Source organism: Cydia pomonella, chromosome 16, assembly GCF_033807575.1.
Source record: "Cydia pomonella isolate Wapato2018A chromosome 16, ilCydPomo1, whole genome shotgun sequence".
Taxonomy (NCBI): Eukaryota; Metazoa; Arthropoda; class Insecta; order Lepidoptera; family Tortricidae; genus Cydia; species Cydia pomonella.
In genome coordinates, this window is record NC_084718.1 from 7,462,532 (window position 1) to 7,488,544 (window position 26,013).

The 26,013-nt window shown below is 36.9% G+C and overlaps 1 protein-coding gene across 2 annotated transcripts in view; it reads left to right on the forward strand.

Moving 5' to 3' along the window:
• The first annotated feature begins 15,210 nt into the window (after window positions 1-15,210).
• LOC133526686 (runt-related transcription factor 3) overlaps window positions 15,211-26,013 on the forward strand; it is a 39,591-nt gene continuing 28,788 nt past the window's right edge. For both annotated transcript variants that reach the window (XM_061863395.1, XM_061863396.1), the window contains exon 1: window positions 15,211-16,417. In XM_061863395.1, the coding sequence (XP_061719379.1) occupies window positions 16,003-16,417 (415 nt within the window). In that variant the 5' untranslated portion in view covers window positions 15,211-16,002. The remainder of the gene's footprint in view (window positions 16,418-26,013) is intronic.

The window sequence follows — 26,013 nt, forward strand, 5'->3', positions numbered from 1 at the left end:
AGTATTGTATTTATAGATGAATTTACAGGTAATTATGAACGAACTCAAAACAGAAGATCAAATAAACACCCACTGTTCGAAAATTCAAAAGTTCCCCCAGAAGGTCCAAAGGTCCCGAAATAATTCCCTCCAGAATCAATCAAAGGGCCGGCGATAACAATTATCTTACCGACAAGAATTCTTCGAGACCCAAAATATCTAATTGGAATTTGCAATTAGAATAACTTGCTGCTAATTAGTTTGTAGGGGAGTCCGCTGACCCTAAATATATCCGCGTATTTTAATTTAATAGAGTTATTTTGCTTTATAGAAATTATCTATTTTGCTGTTATTTTAGCACATATTTTAGCTATTGTGCATCATAATATGGTAGGTAACCGTGTTTCAATAAATTTGATCGGTCGCCCTTCTTTTTGGGTTATATACGATGATATTCATAGGTACTTGTTGCGCGAGGTAAGTACTTTTCACGGCCGCAGGGTTTCCACCCCAAACGGCTCAAACATACAGCCAGAGTCGATGCAGATATTTGCGCTGCTTGAGGTGTTCACCCGCGTTGGCGGCAGCACTAGCTCTGTTTGACGTTCTTGGAACGGCGCAAGGGTATGTGGCATCCCAAACTAAAGGCCATCCAATCTTCCAGGGAAAGAGGGTCATGCCGTCCGACCTTTTCCCATCATCACTTGCCACTTAAACCAACCCCAAGCGCCGTGTGCCGAGGTTCACACTTAGATACATAGATAACATCCATAACTTACGAACAAACATGATGAACTATGATGAAACGTAATGAACACACAAATAAATGTCCTTACCAGGATTCGAACCCGGGACCTCTTGTTACGTAGGTGGGGTCACTACCTATCGATTAGGCTAGGAGGCTGTTCAATTCTTTGTACCGGTAAGTATGCGCGTTTGCGACTTTTTGAAATACTGTAGGATCTCATTTTATTAGGAAATATAAATGTGATCGGTATGTGAAGGCGGATAATACCTAAGTTGAACGTTTTATAAGTAGATAGTGTAACCTGTAAATCTATGAAATGTACCCGGCTGGTTACATAATACCTAGGCCAACACATACCTGCTGCCACAGACGATGTTTATTCCTCCGAATTAACTCCTCTGCATTCCGCCTGACGAACAAGACAGACGACAGAAAAGTCTGCTGCAGTCAAGAATAGCATTTGGGTTGGAACTCGTAATAATGGCCGTGAAGGCGTCCTGAACTGGACGAAGAGATGACCCGTCTCTTACATCAGCCTGCCACGCTCAAGGGCACGCTCCTCTTTCCTCAGCAACTTGGCAAAGGAAAGCAACATTTGCCTCGACCTATTAAAATCTGGAAAGAATAAATACTTAGTCTTCCGAGTTAGGATTAAGCTGGTTTGCAATGAAAACACTTTGTAAGAATTGCTTACCCAGAAACCAAAATCTGAATCTCCGGAACTATATACTCGTATGCCGACAATAAATTTCCACGCTGAGTTTTATAAATATCTATTTAAATTTTTGTAACAATCAGTATTCTGACACTAACCCATGCCGTCTTTTCTTCTCCTTCTTTTTTTCCCTACATTTCAAATTTAGTGCTCTTTTCAGCCAGAACTGTGTGTTGTCAGTCCAATTGTGCTACCTTTTAAAACATGTAGGTTTCATTACCTAACGACACGATATCCAGAAAAAAATGCTGGGATACAACTGTTTATATTTGTAACTAATTAAATTAAATCATGTTTAATATTTCTAATAAAATATAACACTAAGAGAAATAAAAAAAACAACGAAGTTATTACGCTAAAACCACTAGATGGCGCTATGTGACAATAGGTATAAGATTTGAAAGTAATAAAATTAAATACTTTATTTAAACGTATAACTATGTAAGAGCCTTCAAATACTAAAATATACCTAATAAATAACAAACAGGTCTCAGTTCCTTCGGGTTCTTTGATTTGTCGACAACATCGACTAATTAAACCTTCTTATAAGCATTTTATAAAAACAGTAAATATTACCCAATTAATAACAAAATAAGAATACAATGTAACCTAAAATTGAAACTAACTACAAAACTAAAACTAATACCTAACAAAACATAAAAAACATGGATGTATAGTTAGTTCAATATATTAATATTAGCCTAGATCACCCAGATCGGAATCCTGCGGAAGGGTAGGTACCCATATATGCTGGCTCCCTTCTTATTAGAATTGAACATCACGAGCACATATAACATCTATCCCATTCGAAAGCTCTCATTAGAAGAATCCCGTGTATAAAACAAAACGCACAAAAAACGCAATAAAACCTCTCGTAAAACACACCACCTGCCCAAATTACGCAAAATTAGCGCAAAAACACATATAGAACATGAGTGGGGAACAATTTCCAAACCCTTTCACATAAATTGCAAGTGCGATTTCCATTTAAAACATACGGGGTTCCATTAGGGTTCCTTAGATGAAGGGTCCGCTTGACCGGTGGGTTCCGTGAAAGAAAGGGCTCATTTTCATTAGGCAAGCATATTGTATCTAAATTTATATCGTGTGGCAGCTGCGGCTCTCAAAGTTTATTGAAATATGTCTTTTTGATCTATTGAATTTGTCGGATAAGAGGTAGATACCTATATAGGTATAACATGCGATAAAACAGAAATACCTTTCAAGTCAAATTGGGATTAGGGTATCCATGAAGTTATTGCCTGTACCTTTTCACTTTTGTTTTAAAAATACTTATTTTTAAGAGGTAAGTATACAACTTGCGACTGCGAGATAGTCGACTCGAATATTCAGTGGCGGGGCAAGACCAAAATTTTATGAGGGCAAGGATCATTTAGCGAGGCCCTCTGGTGGCGCAAGAAATAACAAAAGTTTTTACTTTGTGTCCGAGATATACTTATTTGAGGCGCGAGGCCCCTCGGACCGCGAGGCCATAGGCGAGGGCCCACGTCGCCCACGCGTAACGCCGCCTTTGCGAATATGCCCCTGATATATTTTTTTCAATAATTTTACTGCTAGTCATGCACGATGTATAATATAAAAAATATGTTTATATATTTATTTATTTCATAATTCAGTCAACAACCTTATTGTCCCTAGTGTGCTTGTGTGTGTTTTTTTTGTTTGTTCGTTGCTGTTTTTTTTTGCGAAAATTGTTGACTTTCTTATATACCCACTTTTTTTTTTAATTTATATTTCCTTATACATATCTTTGTTCAGGCCACATAATTGCCTCCTCTTTGTCATTCAAACCAATTTCATTACCCATTTAAAAGTAAAAAGAGCTAAATATCTTTCCAAACAGTTTGGTGTGTGGTAGCTGAAACTCGATGCTTCTTAATTAAATTATCATATATTTATTTTTAACAAGGTTTAGCCTCTAAAGCACAGTTTGAGGCGTCGTGCCGCTCGGGTCACCTCCGTTTGAAGCGTCCAGTTTTTGCCTGCACCTACATTCCGCAAGGAGCGCGTCAGGCATCTTGCAAAGGATGCCGGCGTGCCGGCGCTAGTCTGACAGATATTTTACATTATTAATTTACACTGTAGTCGAGTTAGTAATTACAAAAGCGTCTATCCAACACTTCCTACTATTACTGGATAAGAATATGATCTGTCAGCTGTCAAAACTGACATTTCTTTGTTTTGTAATTTGTACACTTAAACTTTTTTTTCGATATAAGTCAACTCAAATAGGTAAATCAATAAACCCTTGGGTACCTGAAATATCTAGTGTATAAAACCAAGACGGCTGATAAATTAAACCAGATACCTATTACCTATCTATAGAAGTTATCCGTGTAACACTTAATTATGACACCGTAATTATTTTTTGAAAATTTACCGATCATCAATGTTTTCTGCAAATATTTTCGATATGGAAGGTGGAGGTAAGGAATAAAATATCCATAGGAAGAACTGTTGTAAAAGTGTCCAGCTGTCAGCTATAAATAATACTATAGTTCCAAATCTCTCCAGAGTAGCGCTAGAGCAGCTAAGAACCTAGGCGTTTTTGACGGATCAAACTGCGCTGTCTAGGATTTTTTTTTTATATTCTGGGTATGGTATGGGTATTGTAGCGCCACCTTTTTAAGGCTTTTGACGGACACTTTTTGGTACATGGAGATTGTATTCCTTACCTCCACCTTCCATAATTTACGAGACATAATATGACATGATATTACGAGATACGAGCTTTTCATAGTAACTGCCAACAAACGTTGTCAGGTACTTTAAAAAGGTCGTATCTCGTAACTTGGAATGCTGCTTTACATTGCGGGTCGAATTATTTTGCGTGGTTAATATTTTCATTGTATTTCTAAGCAAAATTTATGTCAATATATTTCTTACACACTGTATAATGTATATGGGCTACAAATAAATTGTATTATATACCTATACTTTTATTATTTGTAGAATAAGATAAAAAACCTACCTTGTATTTTACATGCATCGACTGTCGACGTATGTGAAAATTGCAATATGTTTTATTAAAGGCATTCCTCAATTCTCAAAGGCTTAAACGAAAGCCAGCAAACGCAGGCACTTAAGGACACACGCCCCCGCCATTATCCCCCGGCTTTTGTTTTAAAACGTCCAAATTAAAGTTTCTTTTTTCGCCGAAACAATTCTAAACTCGACAACAACTTCTATTTTAGCCGCCCTCACATGTTTGTGGAAGTTTAAAAAGTTTGGAGCAGACCAGTGTTGCTATATCATTTATGTTTAATCTGTAGGCTAATAATATGTACTTAAAAATCTGGTTAGATTTTCATAGATTGTCTTTAAAAATATTGTAATCCACATGATTTGATTGAATATAAATTCATTTGTTTAACTAACTTTAAAACAAAAACAAATTTTAATAAATTTCACCTTCAAAGTCATTCTGATATAGTAAATTATAACCAATCTTATAAACCTGGACGTATAACACAAAAGTAAAAACCAAATTAGCAGCATGCCATACTTAAAATAAGAAAAATATATAAAGTAAAAAGCGAACATATGAGAAGAAAAACAAAAATTATAGATGTCTTACACTATGCTCTAAAACAGAAATGGCGGTGGGCAGGACATATTGCACGTTATACGGACAAAAAATGGACATTAGAGACAACAAGATTGGAAGGACCAAGAGGAAAGAGGAAAATAGCACGTCCCAGGAAAGGCTGGACAGATGATATAAAAGCGATAGTAGGAGAGGAATAGAGAAAGAGTGCAATGGACAGAGAGGCCTGGCATCATCTGGAGGAGGCCTATACCCAAGAAGGGGTTCCGATCACTAGAAATAGTTAATAAAATAAAAATAATTAAATAACAAATAGAAAGTAAAATAAAAAGTTATAAACACACACACATGCTCTCAACAGACCTAAACACTTTTTACCTATTAAAACCAAAATATATTACTAGTACAAACTTTAATCCTACCAATAATCGACTATGGTGATGTGTGTTATCCGGACTTAAATGAGGAGCTTTTGGACAAATTAGATCGTTTAATGAATAATTGTATTCGTTTTGTTTTTTGTCCCCGCAAATACGATCATGTTTCCTCATTCCGCTCAAAACTTGGCTGGTTTCCTATTCGTATTCAGCGCAACATTCGCCTGCTCTGCACCCTCTTTTCTGTTCTTAACGACCCTCAGTCCCCCGAATATCTAAAATCTTTCTTCCATTACTATGGTGTCTCTCGTGTCCGTCAGCTTCGCTCTTCTGGCAATCTATCTCTGTCTATACCACTCACCGAACTGGTTACATGTCCGATTCTTTCTCTATTCAGGCGGCTCGCCTTTGGAATAGTCTGTCAACATTAGACAGTGTCCGAACAGGTTTGCTTTTAAAAAATCCTTAAGTGAGCACTTTGCTGGCAGTACTGGAAAATCTTAGTGTTTCTGCTTTGTAAGTTCATCTGGTTACATATATATGTATGTATATGTAAGTATATATATATTTGTATCAATATTATTTATATATATATGTATGTTTATGTTAGTGTATTTCTTATGATTGTATTGTGTTCGTACATGTACCTAATTGTATCATCTATACCTCATGTTTTTGCACCGCCTATAACTTATTTGCTTTGCCTAAAGGTTGACTGGTAGAGAATGCCTTACGGTATTAAGTTCGCCTATTATACAGTGTGTTTTCTTATGTGCAATAAAGATAAAATAAATAAATAAACTGTAATGTATATAAAAGCTGTAATGTAAAAAAAATATCTTACAAAGACATCAAATCTAGCATAATACTATTTTTTCAATACACATTTCCAAAACAAACGCGAATTATTGCTATTATTTCTTCAATTCTGTGTATTAGGCTCAAATTCTGTAAGGATCTTCTACCGTAAAAAGTGGGCACAACTTTGCTCCCCCCTGGGTAATTGTGCTCCAACAGTTATTATATATGAAAACTTATATCACAACTTCATTTAAGTGTTACAAAATGGTAATTATTAGTGATGGTCTACTTTAAATTGGTATGTATATTATCATACCCACCACATTATAATAAAATTTAAATTTCAATTAAATTTCGAATTTTGTCAAACTCTTTTTTTTGACAAAATTCGAACCTACATTTCACGATATTCTACAGAATTGTCCATAGAATTGGCAACACTGGAGCATACTTCAGGGCGATTCGTTTCACTTCGTGCCCGCAAACGGTTGAATATTTTAATTGGAACGAGACGAAAAACCATTACAGAAGAGTTAACAACTGGGGGATTTATTGGCAGTTGCAGAGTGCTTACGCTTTGAGTGCGGTGCGTTGTTGGGCTGCAATGAAAAATGAGAGAAATTGTATGCAAATTGCATGATTTTGAAAAGTTTTATAAATGTTGATCCGTTTACCTTTTTTTTATGTACATAATAACCTACCTATCTACTAGTATGAGACAACTGATCGACATCCGATGCTTAGCAATTGGATGCAGTTTGACAGATAAAGTCGAGAACAAGTTAAAAATGTGGCTTTAGACATCAAATAATTTGGTACTAGGTATATAAAATTATTTTTTAATAAAATTTACAACCATTTATTGTGTACTTAATTAAATACACATAAGCTGATATAATAGGTATTTAGTAAAATTACTATAATAGGAGTTTGTCAGGCGTTTGTTGTATATTTTAAGACATTTTACTTTCTAGTATTTATGAATTAGATGTTCCGTAAGTTTCACCTCTGTATGAGAATTAAAAAAATATAGGTTAAACACATAATAAATATAATTATTTGTTTATTTTTCATTTCAGAATCTCTTGATATATGTATTACCCAGTTTTACCCACAGTACTATAAACACAAAATTTGAAACTCCTTAAGCCAAGCATTTCCTTGGCCGCGTTTCAACCGAAACTGGGCAATTCTATGGCTAATTCTGGCATTAGATTTAGCTTAGAAGAAAGGTCAGGGATTTAAATGTGCAATAACAAAAGGGCGGGCTAAGGGAGAGGGGGGTAAGGGGTAAGCAGGCATTTACCGCCAGATTGCAATAAACATAGCGGAGTGGACCTGCTACGTCGGACACAGCTTGACTACGACGCACAGGGGAGGCAAGGAGCCGCTGCGGATTACAATGGTTAGGTAGTAGATATTTGGTGTAGTGGCTTTAATGCCATAAACTATTATTATACACCACTTCTAATGTGTTGTGGGCTAGATCTTCTAGGTAGTTACTTCTAGTCACTATAGATCGACATAGGTCAGTTCTTTTTAAAATTTTGATGTCTTCGCCATTAACCAGGATTCATGAAAATAAGGTCAGTCAGGCCATCCTTGCTCAATTATTTATGTCTGAAAACCTATTTATTTCCAATTGCAAGGATAAACGACTACCAATATTCGACAGTAGTTTATCACTTGTAAGTACGTATCAGTTGTATGTACTTGTATTCCGATAGTACCTAAAATCGATTTGTCCCCACAGTACATTTTTATAATAAGTAGGTAGTTACGTATTTTTTTGTAATCTTTGTGCTGTATGTTGTAAATACATTCGTATCGAAGAACGAGTTCAATTACTTTTTATTTTATCACTGCATCCATATTAAAAACTAGCACGCGCACCGCCCGAGTTGTAAATAAAGAAGAGAGCTGTGCGTGTACACGCACAGCATCTATGTAGCGCCGAGCTGTGCGCGTCCGAGCATGCTCGGTTCGCCCTCTCATATTAATTTTTTTAGGGAACGCCGTTAAACACAACGTCATCACTGCACGCAACGAAGCAACGTTGCCGCTCCGCTGCGTGCACGCGTACACGCAGTACGCAATCGGTTTATCTCGTCGGAGCTGCAATGCGTGCACGTCACGCGCACGCGCATGTCACGCAAGTGGTGTGTCATATCTTATAAGAATTCTTAGTTTACAACGCAACGGTGTGACCTGTCTTTAATGGTCCATTCTAATTAACGTTCGGCCAACACTGCGCTCTAGACTCCGTTAGTAGGTAAATAACATATCTGTGAGTACTTAAAAAAAAAACTAAATATTTCATAATAAAAAAAGGATTTGTTCACTCACTCGTATCATATTAACTCTCTTCACCGCGACTCCACACACGCCGCTGTCGCAGCCCCAGTCGCCGTCCGTCGCCCTCGTTAGAGGAGCTCAAATTAATGCCGGCCATTCTCCTGCTGACGCCGCCCAGTTGTTCTTAAATCTAATTACCATGCCCGCTGTCCAGTGTCCGCTCTCGCTTCTGCTTCGCTTGTCGCTGTCGCTACTTGTAATAAATTATTATATAATCAGCTATTTTGACGCCGCACAATTGTTCTTAAATCGAATTGTCATGCCCGCTGTCTCTTATCCGCTCTAGGTCTTACTTCAATTGACGTTAGACGAAATCGCTCCCTGTTGTAAATTAATGCCTGCGATTATATTACTACTGGCACCAGCGGCATCTTTTTTTTTGGCTTCGAGATAAGATATGATCAAGCCGATCGGTGATATTTTTGGAATCGAGTTATATCGAGCGAACTTTATCAAGGCGGTTAACAGATTAGTAGATAAGTTGATAATTTTGAAAACTATAACGAGAGACAAGACTACATCACTCGAGTAAGTGGTGTAAGTACATTAATAAAAATCGGATAAGTGCGAGTCGGACTCGCTCACCGAGGGTTCCGTACTTTTTAATATTTGTTGTTAGCGGCAACAGAAATACATCATGTGTGAAAATTTCAACTGTCTAGCTATCATGGTTCATGAGATACAGCCTGGTGACAGACGGACGGATGAACTGACGGACGGACGGACGGACGGACGGACGGACGGACGGACAGACGGACAGACAGACAGCGGAGTCTTAGTAATAGGGTCCCGTTTTACCGTTTGGGTACGGAACCCTAAAAAATGATAGATGATCTCAGGATCATTTTTTATACAAAAAATAACTTAACTATGTATTAGTGCAATAATTATTAATGTAGTATTTGGAGCTTACACACTCGTGCTACCGCTAAACGCTGCCGTGCCGCTCTTGCCTCTTCAAAATCTACTGTTTGACGTGGCATATCCGCTGGCGCCTGTCACTCATAGACTGATTAATCGTCCTGCCTTTTATATCGACAGGATTGACGATATCAATTGGCTGAAATGATAATTTTAATGATATGGTTTCATTAGAGAAGCGAGTTACTATCCTATGTTACATAAACATTTAGTTGAAATTTATAAATTTATGGGACTGTCAACAACATAAACTTCGACGTACTTTACTAAGTAGTAAATCTAGGTACATATTTCATGTTTTTGTACTATTATCATCAGTAAGTGCCACTATGTAAGAAAGTCATATTAATCAATCTAAATACCTTGTCCGTCAGACAAATTACTGAAAAAATTATCCACCCATTTTCATCCCAAACAAAGACACTGTACCTACCTAAAGTATGCAAACCCTCTACCCCGGTCATTATCTCCGAAAATTCTTCAACCCGCTCCTCAAAGGTCTATTCAAAACAATTCAAACGATCTACAAGCACAATAAATTGTTCTAATAGCGAATCTGGTTATCCTTTGGTCATCTGGAAGGGTTGTTGACCTCTGGCCCCGCAAACAGTGCTCCCTTGTGTGCTCGGACTTAAATAAAAGGTTTGATTTTGTGTTGTAAGGGAGCCCGGTTCAATATTTGTCGAGACCGATCTGCATAGCTTTGAGAGCGTCGGCAAAAGTGTACCCTTTTTGGGTATCGAGGTGAATTTGTGAAGTGTTGGGCGTTTGTGGCTCAGTTTACGTAACGAACTTCGGACGTACATGAACGCTATTCTAATTAGATCAAAGCACCTAGACAGTGTTTTAGTTATATTAGGTAGTAATATAAATGGAAAATGGTTAGTCTGACGGTACGATCAACTGATTGAGATATTCACGAACTTACCTATTAAGACCTCTGAAATCCATTTTGCTTGACGGGTTCAGGGAAAATAGAGATCTTTAGAGCAAATTTAATTTTTGAGACTGAAATTTAGAATAGTTAGTATAGTCTGGCAAGCCAATTAACTTTGTCAGTGGAAAAAGGCGAAAACTTTGAAAATTTTTGGAGCGAAGAGTCGAAATCAAATACTTACACATTTTGAATTTCGTGCCTTTTTCTATAAATAAAGAAGAAGAAGATGAAGATAATATTTGACGGAGCTAGTTTAAGTAGTTACTAGCATTTATTTTAACCAACTAAAGACGCCTTGTCTGTAATTTTTGCGGGGGCGGGGCACGTCAAATGTACTTATGGCTATTTGTACGTAACGTACAAATAGCCATGTCAGATTAACGTCAATCCATACAATAAGTTCATACTTCTCAACAAGCGAAAACCTCAGCCAATGGTCAAACGTGTGGGTTGTGGGTTACCTGTATTATCACATTTGGTTAACAGATACGTGGCGGCGTGTAAGTCATTACAATTTCCGGAAAAAAAGGGAATCACTCTTATCTTGTCAGGGACCAATCGACTTTGTATTACGTAGGTCATATTTCTTACTTTGCTGGATTTTTTTTGCATATTTAATGTACAGTCAACCTACACCTTCTTATAGGTAGAGTCAGCTGCAGAGAGAGGTGGCCCTCCCCTCTGCATAGACTGATTGTATGACTGTACCTATAAAAAATGTAGGGACTTCTTCTCACAAAAGAGCTAACCCGAAAACTGCAGTCCAAGCTACCCCAATGTGAATTAGATTATTTACATGACCTAAATGTAATTTCATACGAAATTCCTCTTGCTAAGTCTCTAATGACGTGCCATTAACAGCACATAATAACTGCATTCTAGGCCCCAATTTTGAGAAACCCTGAAACAGTAGGTACCCCATAACCACGGGATAAAACGTACCTATTACACAGGCTGGGAACTGACAGCTGGTGCAAGCGGCACTAATGGCCCTTCGCGTACTATTTAGAAGCCATTATGAACCGTAATCTGCTCGTTATAAGACGTTAAATTGGTTGGCACATGGATGGTCTTGGGCTGGACATTGAAACTTAGAGTACGAATATAGTTAGTATTGAAGTGTAGGACAGAAGATAGTTAAATATTGGGGTGTTACGAGTATGAGTTTTAATAACGAAAGAAACCTTAGGAAAATCTAGCCTATCAATAATTATAGGCTAAACTTTTCCTGGACTATTTGTATTATAAAACACATACGTATGTTTTGACATTAAAATAGTAGAAATAGGTGCGCTTTAAAATAATACTAGCATGTTTATGTTAACTAAAATGCCATAAATTTTTAAGAAATGGAATTATACTAAACATTAATTCTATTTGTTGTAAGTATATTACATTATTTAATTTTAGTATGTACACACATACATGGCCACATATATATGTCCAATGTAAAATAAACCCTAAATGGCTCAACAATTAATGTCCGTGACTGTACCTACTATCTACCTACTCTGTTTATTACAAAGATAAGAGTATACAAAATAAACAGACTTTTATAGAATTAGTTTTGACATTTATATGCGCATGATTTTTATATTTTTGTATGTCTTTGATTCAGCATGTATATTTATTATTCTTGATAATTTATGTTTTCCTAGCATATAAGTGAATTGGTCTGAAACTGTAAACTTGCATTGTGTTCAATAAAATAAAATAAAAAGTCATGAGTGCATGCATAAATGTTTAGTCCATAAGTATAGTTTCCGATCTCAACCACATTATACTCACATCAACTTTCATACGTTTGTTACCTACGCAAATGTGACTCATTAAAGCTGAACTTACCAAAAACCTACATAACCATTATAGTTAACCGTGCATAGCTCCAGTAATAGTTTTGCTTATACGTTAACCCTCTTCAACCCTAAGCCGGTAAGCTCGCTATTATAAGCAGCTTCGTTAACGCTGCTTTATCAACCCTTTACCTCGCTGGTCCGTTGATTTTTTACCGATTTTGAGGACGTATTAGGTATTTGGATTTAGGTACTCTCCAGACGAACACATTCTAGCCTGGTCATTGCAAAATAATATTTAAATCCAGAAACCTTTATTTTTTTGTGACACAAATGTAGATTACTACTAAAGTAACGTACGTACTATGTACGTAAAAAGAGCTGGTGGCCTGGTAAGAGCATGCGACTTGCAATCCGGAGATCGCGAATCAAACTCCGGCTCGTACCAAATGTACGAAATATCATTTTACAGTACATTTGGGGCTACTTTATAGCACTAGTGCGAGAAGTAGCATATTATGTTACTGTGTCGAACATTTAAAGGGCCATATGTACTGTAAAACGTTGTACGATACATGTGCGAATAGGTAATTCGCAACTCGTGTCGATTTAAAACACTCCCTTCGGTCGTGTTTTAATTTATCGCCACTCGTTTCGAATTTCCTATTTTTCGCACTTGTATCGTAATGTACTATTATATTTACCAGTCGCTTTTCGGTGGAGGAAAACATCGTGAGGAAACCATGCTAATCCCAATAAGGCCTAGTTTACCCTCCGGGTTGAAAGGTCAGATGGCAGTTCGCTTTCGTAAAAACTAGTGTCTACACTGTCCACGCCAATTGTTAGTAGTTGCCAAGCGGACCCCAGGCTCCTATGAGCCGTGGCAAAATGCCGGGACATCGCGAGTAAGAAGATGACTCAAGTAACGTACTTACCTAATACGAGTATTCTTACCTAATCTTATGTCACTGTTATTAAACAAACTAAACAATGTTAATATGTAAACATCACTATGTTTAGATACAGCTACTTATTTATGTGTATAAGTTATAAGAACTTAATGCTCTTACGAAATGCTAATACTATGAATAAAGTAAATTTGGTCTTACCACTAACCATTATAAGATATCTACTTTTATTTTGAGAACTCATATCTTTTTGTAGGTATTGTACAGTCGGCAATAATAGTAGCGCATTAAACGTTTTACAATAGGGTTGTTTCCAATTTTTTGAAACGCTTGTATCACGTTCTATATTAACTAAAAGTTGCCCTAAAATTCAACTTTTATACTAAAAACGCCTTTAAATATGTTAAATTAACAAAATATATTTTGACAGATGCTTTCGCGCCCAAAACGCTGCTCCCAAAACGCTCTTTGAAAATTGTGTGACGTCACAGTTCACGGTTTGACACATAACTACATACACACGTAAAAGATACGAACTGTCAACTGACATTTGTCATTTGTTGTTTATCGCCTAACTGTCAACAGTGTCAATCCGAGAGTTGTGACGTCATCAGAATCTTCAATGACGTTTCGAGTTTAGTCACGTGACGTGTGCGAAAAGATATTTTAAATTCAATATTTACGAAAATATGGTCATTACAGGTCCCCTAAAAGTAGTTTAACATGTTCTTATAATTCAATATAATTTATTGGGATTCAATTCTGCTCTAAGATTTGTAGATGGAAACAACCCTATTATGGATATCTCTATAGTGCAGTTACCGCGCGCACTGCCCGGTGATAAAAAAATATATATGTATGCCCCTTTCGCTCGTCTTTTGTTTTCTCTGGCACTTCGCTTGGAATTTTGTTGCAAATAGCACAACTTTGATTTTATTTATTTAATGTGACTTGATGCTTATTATTTGTGTTAAAAGTGAAAATATGTGTGCTGCCTCTAAAGCAGCCCTTAGGCTAGGTTCACACGGCGATCTTAGTTTTATTTATTGTATATATTTTTATTATTACATTTTTTTGACCTAAGAACCTAGTTTTCATTTACCGCCCTAGTTAGCCGGCTACAAATTCGTATTAAAAGTATCTGCTACAGTCTAATTATTTTACATATTTCGTTATGTTAAGTTATTATATGCTTTTGTTACGTACTCTGATCCTTTATTTAATGGAGATAATAATAGTTTGATCTCGCGTAACCCTCTCCTGCCGGCAGCCGCTAAGCTGATTGGCACGAGATAACCGACTTCATTAACGTGATCTTTCCCAGGGTAAGACCCCACGTTTTAGCTGATGTACCTAAATATATTATACTTACATGCTTTCAAAGGTATAAACATGTAAATACATACTTTAGCGATTTTGTGCTGTTTCTCATAAATTTCGTCATCATTAAATTTGTAATGCCCAAGAATAGGCATCAAGTACATGCCAATATAATTAGTATACACAAGCAATTAAAATCTGAATGCAAGAACATTACATATACCGTATGTATTTTAGACATATTTATAACTTAAGGTAGCGTTCTTGGCGCTGTGTAAACTACTCACGACGACTTCATGGGTTTTTTAGAAGATTAAAGGACTTAAGGAGGAATATAGACTAATAAACCCAGTACCTATTTTATCATATAACAATAGGTACATAAACTTGGATAATTCGATTTCATGTCATTAATAGTTTGCAATGCCATGGTATTGGACCACTGGTTATGGTGGAAATCTCAATATTTGTTTTATCTGTCATCAAGAGAAAATTAGTTATCCGCCGAAAGTTTTAATTATGTTGTCACAGAAAATATTAAGTATACAATAAACTAAAGCAAATTTTAATTGTATTATTATATTAGGTATTCTTATCGCACTACACGTAAAAACATACCTACCGTAGTACAAGTAGGTTCGTACACAGATCAGTAATTATTTGAATGTATTAATGTTACTAGTTAATCAAATTATTTATTAATTAGTTGGCACTTATTTTTCATTCACTTTTACACGAACAACTTTTCAGCTAGGGTTCCTCAGTGACAGTTCTTTGCTATCTCCAGGTTTCGACGGCCACGGCGACGGCAACGAGCAGCGGGTGCTAAATGCCGCGGCGGGCGCGCGCCATCCCGCTCGATCCCGCGCGTCGTACGCACCTCTCGCTCGCGCCGGCGCGAACACGTGTTTATTTGTATGTTTTATCCTTCAGCGGCTTTAAACCCAACCCACCCCGACCGCAAAGTGCGCTCCGCGCCCGCCGCGCCCGCGCCGTCGCCGCCTCTCGCTCGCCGCCGCTGCCGCGAAACTTTGTCCGAAGTCGACGGGCGCGGACGTACGCGCGTATTAATAGCGACCGGACACCGCACCGACTCGCGGCACGAGCCGCCCCCACGAGTCGTTCCACAACCACGCCGCACGTCGCACGCATTTACACTCGCACCCCTCAAAACACGACTCTACGAAAACACGACACGAAACGTAATTAAAATAAAATTCAAAAAAACTTCACATAGAAAGCGAGAGCGACGCGCGTGACGGCGATCGCGTAAATACCGAGCGCAAAAAGTGCCGTCAGTGAAACTAGTGAAAAGTTTTTTCGCCGAGCGCGGGGGAGCCACCCCTCGGCGGCGGAAAAAATCGGCGCCTCGCGCCCCTCGCGCGCCCCCGCCGAACTTTTCATTCACCGAGGAAAAAAGTGTGGCAAGGCCGCCCGTGACGTCACCGCGTCAAGTGGGCACGCGTGCGTTCCCTAGCAACTAGTTGTCTCCGTAGTTTATAGTAGTGATGGTGTGTTGCGGTCAACGTGTGTGATGACAGTGAGTGGACAGTGAGATGTAGGAGAAGCCAGCTGACTCTATGTGTAGCACGCAGAGACGGGTGGCGAGGATGCACCTGACGGGTGCGAGCAGCGGCGCCGTATCGCCGGACACCAGCTCGACGCTGCTGCACGAGACGTATACGAAGATGACGTCGGACATTCTGGCGGAGCGAACATTGGGGGACTTTCTGTCGGAGCACCCTGGGGAGTTGGTGAGGACGGGTAGTCCTCACTTCGTCTGCACGGTGTTACCTCCACACTGGAGATCAAACAAGACCCTCCCTGTTGCCTTCAAGGTGGTGGCTCTTGGGGATGTAGGCGACGGCACGCTGGTTACCGTGAGAGCAGGGAACGACGAGAACTGCTGTGCGGAGTTGAGGAACAGTTCGGCCGTGATGAAGAACCAGGTGGCGAAGTTTAACGACCTGAGGTTCGTCGGCCGCAGCGGTCGCGGTGAGTGCTGAAGGTGCAGTTTTGATACACAATGAATACTTATCCCAATTATCCCATTATAATTACATACTTATCCCATTACTATATCAGGGTGCCTAAATAACGTCATCTACTGAAAAACGCCGATTAAATGTAAATCAAAATCGTACAGGTCAAAAATTTAATTCCTGAAAACAATACTAATGCCACGTACTAAATTTATATGTTTTACTTTGTCTACAAAGTTTTGTTGTTTGAAGATGATATCGTGACCGATTACAGACACAGCGCCGATTGTATAAAAAGATAAATAATAAACAATAAGCACCTTCTTCTTCTTAGACAGTGAAAATATTTTTCAAAATATAAGTACGAGGAAATGATTTTAATCTTCAAACTGTTCATAACACTTTAATATACTTACTATAATATACTAAATTTAAGCTAATTATCTAGTATATATTTTTTTTACAAAAAACATGTAAATTCGGTAATCATCGTTAACGAGTAGTTTTCTGTATAAAATAATAATTCAAGACACGAATGAAATAACATTGAATCACTTCATTGTGGCGATGTAACGAAATTTAAGTTACCTTTGGTGCTTGTTCAATTTGTCCCGTCCTTTATAAAGTGATTTAGATCATAAGCTAAGTAAAAGTCATACTAGTAGCATATGAGCAAGTATTTATATTTATAATTTTATGTATAAAATTCAGTTAGTAATTTGTTTAACCAAAAGTAATTCTGAAACAGACGTATGATTTTTGTTGTTCCTCTAAATATCGTTCATATGTCATAAAACACTGGTAAAATTCTCAACGGATTGTGTTTCTTTCGTGTGCTAAGTTTTTTTTATAAATTGTTAAATAAAAATATGATTTGTTGGTCACTAACAAATATGTACACTTACATATGTAGGAAACACGTGCCGTCGCTTGATAGAAACGGAGTTTTAATCGACACGCGTATTTGTTACACAATAGGAGTTTTATATTTATTCATTTCATGTTTTTAAAAGCACAAGTATAGTATTAGATATACAAGTACGTTAATAGATATTTCCTTGTAGGGACAATGTAGGTAAATTAACCCAGATGTGTATAATATTCTAATCACAGTTTTATATGCATTTTGTAGCAGATACGAGTATGTATGTTACATGAAATACCTATTCAAGAATATTCCAAATAATGATCCAAATTATGAACTTTTTATTATACCCATACCCATAGTATTAACTAGACATTATTCATCCACTATTATATTTTGATATCGAGTTGTCAAAAGAGGTGAACTTGTTGATGAAATCTACAATATTACGGGTTTAGTTAAAGGAAAAAAACCGGGCAAGTGCGAGTCGGACTCACGCACGAAGGGTTCCGTACCATTATTTATAAAAACGGCAAAAAAAATATGTTTGTTGTATGGGATCTGACCCTTAAATATTTTGTATACAGCCAATTGTAAGGCGCTGTTATAATGTAATATGGCAATTTTCCCACATTGTATCGCAGTACCGACATTATTATGGCACTGTAGTACATTTGTAAGACCCCGACGACTTTTTATGGCATCTTTCTGACATTTTTGTGGCACTGTGTCGACACTTGTATGCCATATTCGACATTTGTATGGTCAAAGTAGCCATAATGCCCTCAATTATTATAAAGAAAAAACACATTTTTATTTCAATTAAATATCAATAAATAGGGCTCATACAAATGTCGTAGAAACCGTACCAAAATACGTCGTTCAAAAAGGTTAACTCTTTCTTCGGTCAAAAATACCGACTTTGTGGCCACTGCCATTGGAGATCGAAGCCCAAGTAATATTCTATGGTATCGTTAGTTAAACGTAATGGTATGGTAGATAAAAAGATAAACCAGATTTAGGGAGATACCTTTTAGTCATAACAAAAGCAGCACTGCCGTGATTGACAGCCACAAAAAGGCTTTCCTGGTTTTAATAAATAACGCATTCTTTATTAAACCCAAAATAAATCAACTAATTAATGTTTTGCCTTGTGAAATCCATATTTAATATCCTAAATTGTTAGCTTTTCATTAACTGCCTTAATAAAGAATATTTTCACTGTGGCAATCATCCCTTGAAAGGATGAAAACAGGGGTGAAATTGACTATGGAAATGTGAAATATGGCAATACCCATACTACGCAGACGAATTCGCGAGCAAAAACTAGTTATAAAATAAATGCATAAGAATACTTGTATTTCCCTCTTTGATGATACGAAAACAATCAAGGTCAATCCTTACTTTCTCTGAAAACTCATAACAATAACATTAAGCTTAACTCCCAACTGGGGTAAAAGTCCATGACATTGGAAACTTGGCAAAACTTTTTCGCGCAACTTAAGAAAGTTGAATGTCAAATAGGAAGGGCGGGATATTTGGGCGGCCAATTCCGCCCTTCAGTGCCCGCCCTGTCTTAAGGACTTTATTTTTGCAAATGTGAATCAAAGAATTCAACGCGTTTGTGGGTTAACATTATTTTCGTTGTCTTATTTTTATCACCAGAAAATATATATCGCAAAAAAAGTGACAGCGCCCTCTAGTTTAGGCACAACTTCATGGATTAATATCGTATTTTACGAAAGATAATGTGATAATTGATTAACTTATGTATAAAAATTTATACTGCCTCTTTTTTTCTTTCGATCGGTATATATTTTGCAACATTCGACCACGCCGGCGTATTTAATTTTTTCTTCGAACGACGGCAGATTGGTGAAGGAGGCCATAGAGATAACTGTCAATGTGAGCGTGTCACGAGTAAATACTAGAAAATTGGTGGATGATGGAATCCTATTTGTGTTTTAGCGAAACTACGTCCTTAGTATTCTAGTTCCATGTCTACAACTAGAAATACGTACCGTATTTTTTTATTTGAAAGAAGACACTAATAAAAACAAGACAACACAAATAATATTGTCCCTACTTGAACATTTATTGGAGGTCACGCTACAATATTTATGTTAACTGTCGGTAGTTTTCATTGATTGTCTACGGGCTTGTTTGTGGGGAAAAAAATATACCTGGATGTGAGAATGTTATTCAAATGTAAATTTAACTCAAAACATTATTTATTTAAGTATGCCTAGCAACAAGAACTGTCGAATCGTCAGTTACAAATCAACTTAAGTTAATTATCAGAGCAATTTATTGATGCAAATTACGTTATTAAAAAAAAAATGTTGTAATGTCAAGGCTAATATTATCATATTCGCAATAAAACCGTTACAAACTGTGAAATGCAAAAATAATACTTGTCTAGAAAACAATTTAAAATAATAAAACCTAGATATCAAATATGTAACAATATAAATTCTTAATTTATTTATACTTAAGTCAAAGTTAATAGCACTGTGACGTCATTAATACAGGTAATCTTCCGTAACTCTAAATAGCTTTATAAATAAGTTTACGTTTTAAATATGGAAAACACAATAAAAGCATTACTTTACACATTTTTTTAATTTATTAACAGACAATTCAATTAAGTACATTTCTTAAAGTTTATTATAAAACCCTACACAATTACCCATTATAGCCAACTGGGGTAAATGTGTCACATGGTGTAAATGCGTCACTTGTCTAATTGCGTCTATTGAAGATATCTTCGAAACCCAATATATTATAACTATTATGGCCGTCTCCATTTATAGTTCGGAGACTACACTTCGAATATAAAAGGGTCGAATATAAAATGCTACATTAAGATGATATGTTTAACCATTTTAACGCCAATGCTGCCGGATATATCCGCACCGTAGGCCCAATGCCGAAGACGGATTAATTCGTCTCTGTGATGCAGAGCAACATAGACCTACATGCATATGCATAAAGTTCAATTTCAGTTTTGACACTTCGGTGACGTGGCGTCCAAGTGACAGTTTTTAGGGTTCTGTAGCCAAATGGCAAAAAACAGAACCCTTATAGATTCGTCATGTCCGTCTGTCTGTCCGCTTATGTCACAGCCACTTTTTTTTAAACTATAAGAACTATACTGTTCAAACTTGGTAAGTAGATGTATTCTATGAGCCGCATTAATACTTTTACATAAATAAAAAAAAACAATAAATTTTGGGGGTTCCCCATACTTAGAACTTAAACTCCCGTGTGGGATATCTATGGATAGGTCTTCAAAAATGATATTGAGGTTTCTAATATCATTTTTTTGTAAACGGAATAGTTTGCGCGAGAGACACTTCCAAAGTGTAAAATGTGTGTGCCCCCCCCCCCCCCCCCCCCCCTGTAACTTCGAAAATAACAGAATGAAAAATCTAAAAAAAATATATGATATACATTACCATATAAACTTCCACCTAAAAATTGGTTTGAAGGAGATCTAGTAAGTAGTTTTCTTTTAATACGTCATAAAATAAAAAATTGTTTTTTCATCAAACCCATACGTGTGGGATATCTATGGATAGGTCTTCAAAGATGATATTTAGGTTTCTAATATCATTTTTTTCTAAACTGAATAGTTTGCGCGAGACACTTCCAAAGTGGAAAAAATGTGTCCCCCCCCCCGTAACTTCTAAAATAACAGAATGAAAAATCTAAAAAAAATATATGATACACATTACCATGCAAACTTCCACCGACAATTGGTTTGAACGAGATCTAGTAAGTAGTTTTTTAATACGTCATAAATGGTACGGAACCCATTGGCTGCCACTTCTGACATTTTCTTTGACTGGGACGGGAACTAAACTTACAATAAATAATGAGCCAGTCACAAAAAAGAGACTGCAAAGCTGGACAGTCTTTGCCATATCATAGAACTGGTTTGTTACTGGATGGACACGAAAGATGGCTTAAGGCGAAGGGTAGAGCAAGCTCTTTGAAATGAAATGCTATAGTGCCAAAAGTAACGAATAAAACTCGCACAAGGTTTGTATGGAGAATGCCTTGCCCTAGCTTGCGCCTTAATATAAAATCTTAACGGCCTCGTTGAGTCAGAGATGACAATGCAAAATAATCGGCAATATAACCCCGAAATTATTTTTACCAAAAACTTGCATTGTCTCCAAAGTAAACTTGGCACCAACGTCATGATATACTTATGATCGAATTACGCATGAAAGCCATGAAGCGTGATCTAACTAGCAAGCATGAAGTGTTGGAATTTTATTCACAACACTCTTCGACTACATTGCCACTACTGGTCTAGCATAAATGAAACTCCAGACACACACAGCTATTATGACACTTGGTCTCGTGATACGATGGTCGAGGTAATATTTGGATACATGATGTTTAGCGAATGAAAAGGCTGAAGTATGGCAGGTTTGGCGCTTTGAGTGAGCTTGTGGGAAGCTAAACAAGGTCGTCAAGTGCGAACGGTGCCCGTTCATGTGCCTGTTTCTGTCTAAATTGCAGTTTGAGTAAATATGCGTGCGCTCGTGTCGGATACTGGAAGGAGAGGAAGTTAGGTAGGTAGAGTTCTAAGTTCTGTTCAGATACGTTTCAAAAAGATTAAATAAATATGTATTCAGTAATAAAATAAATTACGCATAATCTTGTTATTACACGTGATATGAATAAAAAAATATCCACATTGATACCATGCTAAACAGAGAATAGAAAATGATGTGATACTTTTTCACTTTTTTCTTGAGAAGCTCTATAATTTATTTATTTCGAGATATACCTAATATAAATTAAATAAAATAAAAAAATTCTAATGCGACTGCAAATAAAAAAGAACAGCAAAACAAAAATACGTACCTATTAGTTAAACGTAGAACCTAAGAAAAACCTAACTGGAATAAACTTAGTTTCAAATCTTTTATCCGTTCAGTTTTGCACTAAAAACGTAGAAAAATGTTTAAAGCTTGCATGTCAACCACTATCTAAACATATAAAACTAGAACTTAAATTACCCTCCAATAGACAACACGTTTCGGCAAAGTAAACCCGGTTGAACAGTTTGCACCATTCATTAGTTCGCCCGTCTCATTTGTAGTTCGTGATTGACAGATCCGAATGTTATCCATATACAGAACAATAGACATGTATCGAGCATTTGATGGTGGATTTAGGCTTTAGGCTGGCTTAGCGGTTCATAATCTAGTTGAATGCTTAGCGAACAGATGAAAGTGAAAATCCTGTGTAATCATAAAAATGTTATTCAAAATAAAAGTTGACGTTCTTATAAACACGGCTTATGTCGATTTTGAGCATCAGTACCCCTAGTGTAAATTTGATCGACATCATAACGTGACGAACGCGTTTGCGTTAAGTCTCATTTTGTATAGGATTTTGAGTTTCCAAAACGTCCCGCTTGGCGCGCTCTTTCTAAATCCAATAGGTACAAAATGAGACTAAACGCAAACGCGTACGTCACGTTTCGAAATCGAATTTATTTACACTAGGGGTACTGATGGCTGTGGTTGATGGCTGAGATACGCGTCATACTCGCTCGTGAACGGGTGCTGTTTGAGGAGACTGGTCTGTTTAAGCTAACTTTATTTTTAAGTATAATTACAACGAGACACCTCATTCGGTTCTCGTATGTTTCTTCTGTCTTAATGAATGTTTTAATTATATAGAATGTTGACTCTTAGAGACTCTATACATCTCTAAGGATCATTTGATAAAAATCATTTAGTTAATCTCATCACATCTAAATAATTTTATATTTTTATGTATCTGTTTGTGTTTTTTATTATTATTATTACTTTAGTAGTAGCGAGAAGAAATTTCCTGGCGTGTCTCTACTTCTATTTTTTCTTATGAACTAAAAAGCTATATGCTTGCCAAGTTTCGTGCTTTCTGCCGGATGGGACCATAGTTGAGGAGGCTAAGGAGCCGCACTAGGTGTAATACCGTATAATATATAATGTAATATATTGTAAAGACTAATAGTTTTCAAATAATACTTCATTTATATAATATTTGTGATTTTTTAAGTTTGTATGAAATAAAAATAACAAATCTGTAACAATGTCAAAAACGCATGGAACAAGCGTTATATTATAACACTGTATTAAAAATTGCCAAGTTCCGTGTTTCTTTAAACATTTTTAGTATTTGATTTTGGCCTTTATATGAAAATCATCACATATATGCACATTAAATGTATTTGTCTTGAAAAGTCTTCTAAGTCGTAGTAACATTTTTCTATTACGAACTTTTTAAATTGTTTTAATAATATAGGTAGTGTTGTTTTTTACTTCTTTTATGTTGTTACTTAATTTATTATATATCTTAACTGAGATGGAATGTGGACTATTACTATGTAATTTTATTGTACCTAGATGCCGACAGTGGAAGTAGGTTATTTTTTAACCTAGTAACGGCGAGGCTGATCTAAAATGAACATGTACAGTTGTTTTCATATTAGTTAGTATCCGTACACACTTTATTTGAAGGATAAAAAGATCTTTGTCAACTGAGACAAAAGTGCATACTCACTGCACTTATAGTACTTACACCATTAGTCGTCGGACGCAAATAATAAAAGGAGAAATTAACAATACAATTTCAAAGACAATATTGTAGAGAATTTCATGGAGAACATACTTCTTCTAAACATTTTTATTGTAACTTTCACAGTTGTCATGAAAATAAATAAAAAATACCAAAAATGGGGTAACAGTAACTTCACGGCGTGTTTCTACATCTGTACCCCTAGTGTAAATTTAGTCGATAGCGAAACGTGACGTACGCGTTTGCGTTAAGTCTCATTTTGTATGGGTTTTTAAACAGCGCGCCAAGCGGGACGTTTTGGAAAGTCAAAAATCTCATACAAAATGACACTTAACGCAAACGCGTACGTCACGTTTCGCTGTCGAAAATATTTACACTAGGGGTACTGTTTATTCTTATGAATTTAAAAGCTATACGCATGCCATGTTTCGTGCTTTCTGCCGGATGGAACCATAGTTGAGACTACGGAGCTGCACTAGTTCTAATACCGGAGACACACTAAGTATCTATTAATAAATATATCTTCTTTTTTTCTTCTTAGCCTTTTCAAATCTTTGAGATGTAGGCCTCCTTCAATTTTTGCCATTCTGGTCTGTTTTGCGCTCTATGTACTCATTTCGATCCAGCTGTTCTCTTGATATCGTCATACCAACGCATTTTTGGCTTCCCTGCTGGGCGCGACTCTCCCCAAGGTCTCTACTCTACCAGCCTCTTGCACCACGAGCCGTCTTTTCGGGCCAGAAAAATATATAGGCATTATTATTCAAGTAGGTATTTGCATTTGTTATACACGGTAGGTTTTTTTTTAATACTTACTCATTAAATAATTGCTTAGAAACCGAGAATCATATGCTTAAATGTTGACCGAATTATAGCAGACATTAAGAGTTTGCTTTTTTTTACATTACTAGTTACATTACGCAATACATAAAGCTTTACGTAACAATAAAATATTATTAGAAAATTTCACAGGATTAAATAGCTTCCTTCTTAATAAATAAAAGGTAAAAACCAATAAAGCTCGCATGCCTGCAACTATCCAAGCAAATGCACGGAAGAGATTTACTACATATTACTTAGACTGAACAAAAAACGCTGCCGGCGAAACCGCAGCGCGAACTTCCGTGCTTTTAATCTGAGGCAATATTTTAGAGTTGTGCAAATGAAAAGTTAGTCGAAGACTTTGAGAACCGCCTTCTCGGCTCGCAGCCAATGGAAGGCGCCTCCTGCGTCTTGCGCGGAAAGGCCCCGCCTGCGGTCTTGAAGCCATTTCATTTTTTCCTTTGAAGATTCTTTATTTGAATTTATATTGTGGTCGCTATCACGAGCGCTTTGATATCAGATGGGATGCTAGTTTGTTTGATTCACATTTAATGGTGTGGTTAAATAATAACAAGTAAAACCTTAAAAATGTTGGAAGGATATTAAATTTTAAGCATACTTATGCATTTCTGCCGAACATTTCGTAATGTAAGAAACATAACTGCGTTTCCAACTAACTGCAAAAGTTCACTGTCCTCGCAACTAAATTACGTGTAAAATTTCTCTTTACCATATCCGTAAACTAAAACTACCATTAAAAACGTCACGTAACATCAAAACCAATAGCACAACTCGTAAACCAAAACACGCAATCGACTTACCCGTAGACACGCAACATCAACGCACGCGTCAGCCGTAACAGCTCTTGTCGACCATAACGCGGCCGCAGCGGGTACGGCGCACACGGACCCGGGCGACCCGGTTAACCAGACCGGTTAGCGGGCAGCCGCGGAAAACTACCGTTTCATTTAAGGTCGCCCCTTGGTTTCGGGGTAGTAAGTAAGCCGCAAGTTGCGTAACTATGCCAGTTCATGGTCGAGTTGACGCGATATGAGTATCGATTGCGAGATTGTTTTGAGTTAGACAAATTAGGGGCGTGTTTTATTTTTAAAAGAAGGATTAGAATACTTAATACATATTAACAGGGCTTAACGTGCATTAATATACCAATTTTAAATTATCTGAATATAATTTCATTTGCCATCTATAAAAACAATACTCAATGTATATCATGTCTTGCTGTTACATTGTGCAGACGCAGAATAATTTGCGCAATTAGTTTGAGATTTTTACCCCCCCCCCCCCCTCCCTTTTATACTACGTCGGTGGCAAACAGG